Below are 8,524 nucleotides of genomic sequence, written 5' to 3' on the forward strand. Positions count from 1 at the left end.
TATTTACAATCCATTACACTTCTTAACAAGTTTATGCCCTTGTGAACGGAAGTTAAAAGCTATAACTCTTTTAAGAGCTTTTCTCTTTTGACACCTTACCCCTCGAGTCAAGCCTAGCCAAAGTGAACTAGACTTATTAGATGTCAATCTTAATATGAGAGCCCCGCTCTCTCGACACCCTACCCCTCGGGTTGAGCCTAGCTGGAGTGAACTAAATGTCAATTTCAATATATTGTGTAATTCCCTTATCTAATTAATAGAGTCAGACCTGACATATGTTAATCTTAACATATGGTATGATTCCCTTAGCTAACCACCATGCTTCCTTACAAGTTCATGCCTTCGTGAACTGAAGTTGAGGGTCGCAACACTCTTGAGAGCCCTGCTTTATTGACTCCCTACTCCTCGGATCAAGCCTAGCCAGAGCAAATTGGACTTGCCAGATGTCAATCTTAACATGTAGTATGATTCCTTTAGCCAATCAATAGTCAGACCTAATAGATATTAATCTCAATATGTGATGTGATTCCCTTAGCCAACTAACAGAGTCGGTTTGACACCCTCTGATACCAAATGTTAAGGGTCTGGGACTTTTTGGGAGGTCACCTAACCTAGTATTATTTAAATCCAAGGATGCTTAACCTTAAGTATCCCAAAACCCTTAACCAATTGGAAAAAAGTATGCCCTCTTGTTTATGGGCCCTTTTTCTTTATATTTAAACTTTTATGGATTATATTTCAAGTTGTTCTCGTTTGTTGCTTACATCAATACACAATTCAACACTTGAGATGGGAAAATCAATAATAATATTCACACTTTTAAGGGAATATATAAACTCCTCAACAACAATGGTAAAGTAAAGCTCTCAAAAGCACTCACAAGTGGGGATATGCATTTAACTTGAAACTTTAGCCAAAATGACTCAACCTTTGGAACAAAGGAATATTCAACACCAAAACCAATCAAAGACTCTATTAATGAAATAAAAACAAGATTTTCAACTTTATGCACACACTCAACTTCTAGATTAGTATGAGGAGGATAAAAAACACTCAACTCAACTTTAGGCTAAGAATAAGAATTATTAAAGTTATAAATGATTGATATGCCAGGAAAAGAAAACACTGCAAATGAGGAAGAAATACTAAGAACATGAGAAAGTGGCTTAAACTGAGAAATAAGAAAAAGGTTGGGAAAGAGCAGAAGGTAAAAAGAAATAATCAAATGGCAAATTGAAAAATTAATATCTACCTTACAAAATCTCCACTTCATCTTCAAAGGTATTTCTATAATAATCAAGCTTATCAAAATGATCTGGAATCCACTCGAGCTCATACACATCATCTTCCCATAAACTCGATCCTTGAATATTTTCCAAGAACCAAACTACATCATTCATAACTTGCTAATCAATGTCACAATTATGCTTCACAAGAGATGGTAGAACACCGAGAATAAAACAAACTGTGTAATCATATCCTATAGAAGTTGGAGACATTAACACACCAAAGATGGGCATAGCACCAATATAATCACACTTCATAGCACAAAAGTTTGATCCAACGAAATAACAATAGCAACCTCAAGTGACATATTCCTTAATCGATGACAATGTGGCATTGAAGATTAAAAGAAAATGTAAATCTAAGCACAATGATAGCTAGAGTTCTAAATCTTGCAAAAAGCTAATACAAATCTAGATCTAAGAAAATGAAGAAATAAGAACAAAAAACATGATCCCGAACACTAAAGCAAAACATTGCTAAAAAGTTTTGCTTTTCAAGGACAAATTGTAATGCCTATGTCTTCACCAATGTGAGTGTTCGGGAAATAAAAATAGGTATACTAATTAGGGTTTAACCCCTGTTTATATACAAGAATAGATGGACCAAATTCAGTCATAAATAGATAGTCTATATATTATAGTACTATAATTAATGTATTAGATAGCCATGGTAATACATGTATATATATATATATATATATATATATATATACATACACACACACAAATTTTACAAGCCCTAATCCCTAAATTTGTGATTTAAATTTAAATGGTAACATGTGGAACCATGCTAATAGGGATTAAATCTTGTGTGCCACTTTTAATGACTCAGCAAATTTTATTATTAAAAGTTTTCCTATAAACCCAAAGTTCCTAGTATATTTTATGGCTAAACCTCACTACCATCTAAGAACTTTTGGGTTAAAGTGGAATAGGAATTTAACTCATTTGATTGGCCAAAGCTAATAAACTTCCTTTAGTGGAATATAGGCCTAACTGATGATACATCTTTTCACTTAAGTGCTACTTTTCTTCAACATGCTGGTCTCTTAGTATCCCACAAAGAGTTCAAAAGTCCTCCTCTACCAAGATCCTCTTTGTATGTATTATGTGTCTTGCACTTCTACTACATTGTGGGGACAATAGCTGGCTGAATGCACTAAGGCGGAAGCTACTCTATGAACATGGGCCAAAGCCCAAGCCATAGAGCAAGTGACATTGGGGAATTTGACACATAGTCAGAATTCACTAGAGAGCTCTCTCAAAATCACTAAGGTAGGAGTGATTGAGGTTTTTATAGTGTTAATGTTGTGATTGAGGTTTTAGATGTTGATCAAACTGTTAGATGCATCACTAAGTGTTCTAGTGAGGTATTAATACCTCATGATTTGATTTCCCTTTAAGCATCTATATACTTGCTACAGATTTGCTTAAGCAAACCAAAAATAACTATTAATGTAAGCTTATTACATATATTGTCTAAAATACATTCTGAGGGGTTTATTATAACCTTACTTTCTTTTCATTTGTAAGATAAGTGGCCCAAGTTCATCTTAATATTGTGTTCTCCCTTCTCTTGGGAAGTAAACCATGCCATTACCATAAAGACCAAAGGCAAATACTTCCACAATACTAAAGTGTGCATGTTACAAATTAACTTTCAAGATGTTTATCACATGTTTTAGGAGGTGATTACGAACCAAAAGATGGCTAATGATCTCACCTTGTAATACTTGAAACTTTGCGTGATATAGTCCTGTTTATGGTTTTATGTTTTCTATTGTTTCTTATGTAGTTGAGCCCAATGTTATATGATACAAAGATCACATCTCATAGCTTAAGAGAAGAGGGCATTTGTATCAAGATGAGTTTATCTCTCTATCTATATATATATATATATATATAGATGTATATATATATATATATATATATATATATATATATATATATATATATATATATATATATATATATATATATATATATATATATATATATATATATATATATATATATATATATATATATATATATATATATATATATATATATATATATATATAAAATATGAAATATATTTCAAAATTCTAATAGAAGATACAATAGTGATCTATCAAACCAAAATTTATTACTCTACTATTAAGTGGTATATTTATTAAGTTTGAAAGCTTAATTTAGAATAGTTGTAGCTATTGTGAAATGATAAAGCTTGCTATTATTGAGTCCTACTCTTACATTACTTAAAAGTTTAAAGGAAATTACATGTTAGTTTATCTTATAGATAAATCAATTTGTTGATAATAAACACTTGGGTCTTAAGGTCTCAACTAGGTCAAATATTTTATCTAATTGCAAAGTGTAATTTATCTTGAAAAAAAGTAAAATTTTAAAATGATTTCAAATGAAAAGCATAATATACATATATATTTTATAATAATAAAAAATATATATACTATTTGCATTTTAAGATAAATTAAAAATTTCTGAATTTTTAAATTTCAAAATAAATATTCTAAGTATATATTAATAAGAAGCAAGAAAGGAAAGAAAAGATGGTGCAAAATAATTTATTATATTAGCAAATTAATTTAATTTTTATATTATGAAGAATTACTTTCTCTTAGAAATTGAATTTCAAAAACTTTGTCCATGATCACATGGCTAAAGACTAAGGAAAATAAAGTAAAATGAAGGGAAAAAAGAACATGAACAAGTTAGAGTAAAAATGTCAAGTATTAAATTGAAATGCAATAATTAATTGCTAAAGTGTTAAAAGTTGAAATAGAAATTTATTTTTTTCATTTCAAACTTCCAAAATTTAATTTTGTTAACATACTCACTATCTAACAACCATCTTTTTGCTGTCACAATAGCCCAGCAGAGAAAAAGTCAATATCCAATAGTACAAATTGTTCCTACCAAAAAATAGTCTTTATTGTGATGGCAGTATAGACATATTCAACGGTCGTCAAAGCACGATTAACTATGCTGCATGATTCTATGTAATAAAGACTATCTTGTCTGCGTTGGTTATAGTGTTCTTGTTATTGTCTTATGACCTTATGATTTCTTCAACATTGTTCTGAACTCTCTTTTTTTTGGAAGTCTTCCTACGCACAAGCTTTTGGAGCTGAAGGTAGAGCAAAAGGAGAGTGAAGTCCCGACATTGACCAAGGATCAATTTCTTGTGTGTTTGGATCCTGAAGCTTGAATAGCCTCTAATTGTGTCTCCCGGAGATCTTCTCTAGGGTTTGTTTCCGGCGATGGCGTCTGAGAAGCGGCAACTGCAGGAGAATTCGGTGATACAAGTGTTTGGATTTGGGCGGTCCTGGTCATTTGTGAGTGGCGCCACTGCGGGAGAAGCCACCGACTTCGTGGCCCGTAGGCACAACAGAGCAGTGGAGGACGTAGCGATGGAGGACATTTCCTCGTCATCAGGAGGAGTGATACTAGTCCGTGGGACGCAGCTAGTTGCAGGGCGCAGGTACGTTTTCATCCCCGTCGTCAAGCCCGTCACTGCTCCTAAACGAACGTTCGCAGTCGGGGGTATTGCTGATCCTGAGAAGCACTACTATTTGGCTCCAGACGTGGCCCTGCTGGTTTCCAAGCTCAAAGGTGGCAGATACTGCGTTCTCACAGGTGCTCGTCAAACTGGGAAGAGCACAATGGCGATGGCTTGCAAGGCGCAGCTGTCAATGGAACCAGGCTTCTGTGTTGTCTACTTGGACAAGGTGAATGCAGATGGAATGACGAGCAAGAGTATGTTCTGGGGTCTGCTCTGGGATCATCTGCATGGCAAGTGTAGCCTGTTGTTTCCGGCCAAGCCTTCGGGAGAGCAGATATTCACTGAGTGGAATTTCAAGTCGCTGTTTCTCAAGCAGAATCTGCCCCTCAAGGTGATCCTGATTGTGGACGAGGCTGATACGTTGCTGAGCGCTCCGCCTGACTTCCTTGGCGATTTATTCAGCACTCTCAAGGGAATGAGAGACGACACAGACTACAACTTTAACGGTATCTTACTCGTTGGAGTTGAGACGGTCAAGGACTTCCTGGCACAGCAGCGTGATCATCGACGGAATACTGCTGCTGAACAGAACATCGTCTATACAGAGAGTCCTTCCCCCAGCAGGTACTCACCATTTTCACATAGTTTCCTCGCGCAGCCAGGGAGGTTTGGAGTGGAACATGTGGAAGATCTGCTTCGGCAAGCAGAATCTGAGCGACCAGGAGTAAAAATCGCAGTGGAAAGAATTGCTACCTCTGTTATAGAGTTGACGGGTGGTCACAAAGGCCTAGTTGGTTCGTGCTTGGACTACTTAGTGAATAATGAGCTGTGGAATAGCAGGCAGTGGATCGAGGAAGCAGAATCTGGCCAGCTTGTGAACTATGTCTTTGGGCAGCAAACTTTTGGTCGGATTCTCAAGTCTTTCAGAAGCCATGCAGCTGGCAAGTACTTCGACCTGCTTAAAACGTTCCTTGCTGCGAAAAGTCGTCACTGTGACGAAGAAATGGTGGTGCAACTGCGAAACCTCATTGCCGAAGGTGTATTACATTCACAGCCGGCAGCGGGCGGTGGCTATGATGTGCAAATTTCTTCACCGCTACTACGAGATGTTATATTTCGACGATGCGTCGTTACAAGCGACAGCGTCAACCCGCCACCAGATCCTTATAGGCTTGACCACTTATGGGTGATTATGGAGGCACTTAGGAGCTTCGATGGGGAATCAATGTGCAGGCCAGACTGCTTAAAGGCGACCGGGGAGATTTCCGAGTACTCGTTCCAGTTTGTGTTGTTTACCAGGCTCAAAGCCATTTTCAGGCAAGCGTACCCGTTCATGGACATTAAGGTCTTACCTGAATCCAAGCAAGCCGTGGAGTATTTGGAGAAGCGAGACACTCAGGTAGAGTGTTTCCAGTTTCTGTTTCATACAGGTTGTGTGACTTGCTCTCCGTTTTCAGGAACGGGTTGACATATTAGTGCGAAACAACAACAATTTCACAAAGTTCGCGTTTGAGCTAGTTGTCAACGATGGTGTGGAAGGCCATCTGTTGAAGGCTGTGCGCTATGCTTCACAACACAGTGCGCTAGTGTTCGTTATCAATTTCACTATGGAAGATACACCTGAAATTCGGATTCCAGAGCATGCCTCAGTAGTCTTCGTCTCGGTGCAGTTAAATCCAAATGGGAACAAAACATCAGCTAAAGTGACAATCGTAGACATCGATGGACCTCAACCGGTGATGCATTTAGAATTGACTAAGTGGGATGGTAAGATGTCGTTTGATCACATATAATACGAAGGCATGCTCGCAAGTTTGACATTGAAGCAAGCGAACTAGTAGTTTACAAAGAGTTACCTTCATAAAATAATTGTTCATTCTCCATTGCATCCATGACCATTATATTTCCTGTCTGGTGCACTGTCTTCTAGCCATTGGATTATGCCAGTGACAGTGGCCGAGGATAATCTTGAGATGTCATTTCAATTTTCTGTGCAATTTTCTCCACAAAATTACCAAAGAAGAATTCATATTAACTTTAGGATTAGTGAGTAATGTTACTGAAATTTTATAATTTTATTAAATTTTAAAATAAACATGTGAGGAGTATATTAACTATGGTAGAAATTAAACTTCAAACCTTTGCATTTTAACTTAATACTTATTATACATATAAGATTAATATGGATTTGTACCCAGAGTGTTCAACACAAATTAATCTTTCTTCTTCATTATTAAGTAATTTATTAAAAGTTTGACCATCTTCAATTCTTTTGACAAGTTTGAACACTCTGATATTAATATGGTTTTCCTAGATCTTATTCTTCAACTTCAATCAGATATCAATACTTTGCAAAAGTCATATTAGATATTGGAGTAATATATAATAGTTCATTCATAGCACCAAGAGGTTTTTAGTTTTGAGCCAAAGAATGATATGCTAGTAATATTTGATGGCACAATGGTCTTGAGTCTATAACTTTTTGAACTAAGTCAAAATTTAAATTATCATATAATATAGCTAATATTCCACTCTAACTTCTTGTATAGGATTAATCAAATCCCTTCTTATTAGGATGCCTCTTTTTTAATTATTTTCACTTTTTGAAAAGAATGGTTTTGTTTTTCAACTCTTTTATTCAGCACTTCACTAGTATGTTCAATGATATTGATTAAGAGTGCATTATTATCAACAAGTTGCAATAAGGCTTTCAATTTGCATTTACTTATGCATCAAATACCATATGGTTGCCATTGATATATAGTGTAACTCTTATAGAACATTTTAGCCTTAGCCTTCATGAGGAGGTATAAAATTCTCATACTTCTTTTATCAAGATTTATTTGCTAAATTTGGACTTTTTATGAGGTTATATATGCCATTATTATTCAAACTCAAAGACATTTAACCCCAAATATTCTCAAACCCTTCATCAATTGAAAAGGGAGTGAATTTGTTTTATAGGCCATTTCTCCCTATATTTAAACTTTAATAGATCATTTTTCATTTTGTTTTCTTTGGTTATTTACACCAATATCTTTTATAATTGCCATTGATTTTATTGTTTGTTATAATAATCAATTGCAAGAATATTGATTGAAGTATCATTATCAAACCTTTGTTCTTTGTCTTATGGCACTAGTCTTGGAACAATTAACAGAGCAATATTTTCAGCTTCATGCTCCATCCTCATGTGAATATAGCACTCATAGGTTTGGAAAATAAGAACATCTAACCTAATTAAATTACTCATCCTTTTTTACTCTTTTTGGCTCCATTCCTTTTTCATGAATCTCCAAACCTATCCACATCATTACTCAATTTCAATCCATTAAATCTATATTCTCTTTTCAGGTTTTAAATGACATTGATATGTTAATCTCATCAACTAGAAGTTTATACTTTCTCATAGCATTCTCTTTCAATCAGCATAATATTTAACTTGTGTGTTGAATTTTTGGACAATCAATGAATCTCCTCTAGATTCATTACACATGAAATTGAGTTAGTAGGGGTAATAATATTTGGGACTTGTTGTAACATCTCTTTTAATGTTGTTAACATCCCAAACATCTTTATCATTTTTGGTCTTCTTTAGTTTGAGTTGATGAATCTAACAATGGATTACAAGTGGTATGATGTTAATAAAAAAAAAATCCTTTTTTTATATACTCTTTTTATATTTATCTAATCCAAAATTTTCACATTTCTTTATATGAGTTTTGAGATATTG

At 34.9% G+C, this 8,524-nt stretch overlaps 1 protein-coding gene across 1 annotated transcript; it reads left to right on the plus strand.

The window, feature by feature from the left end:
- Window positions 1-4,514: 4,514 nt before the first annotated feature.
- On the plus strand, window positions 4,515-6,621 carry LOC9633481. Its single transcript, XM_002970649.2, has 2 exons — window positions 4,515-6,190; window positions 6,249-6,621. Exons 1-2 carry the CDS (start codon window positions 4,550-4,552, stop codon window positions 6,582-6,584), a joined length of 1,977 nt encoding a protein of 658 aa, XP_002970695.1. The 5' UTR covers window positions 4,515-4,549; the 3' UTR covers window positions 6,585-6,621.
- Window positions 6,622-8,524: the final 1,903 nt, after the last annotated feature.

Source organism: Selaginella moellendorffii, unplaced genomic scaffold (assembly GCF_000143415.4).
Source record: "Selaginella moellendorffii unplaced genomic scaffold, v1.0 SELMOscaffold_15, whole genome shotgun sequence".
Lineage (NCBI taxonomy): Eukaryota > Viridiplantae > Streptophyta > Lycopodiopsida > Selaginellales > Selaginellaceae > Selaginella > Selaginella moellendorffii.

Excerpts from the sequence above, each read along its gene's own strand:
- LOC9633481 (XM_002970649.2), top strand. The coding sequence starts at position 4,550 with ATGGCGTCTGAGAAGCGGCAACTGCAGGAGAATTCGGTGATACAAGTG. Across the intron at positions 6,191-6,248 it reads TGGAGAAGCGAGACACTCAG|GAACGGGTTGACATATTAGT; the intron begins GTAGAGTGTTTC and ends CTCCGTTTTCAG.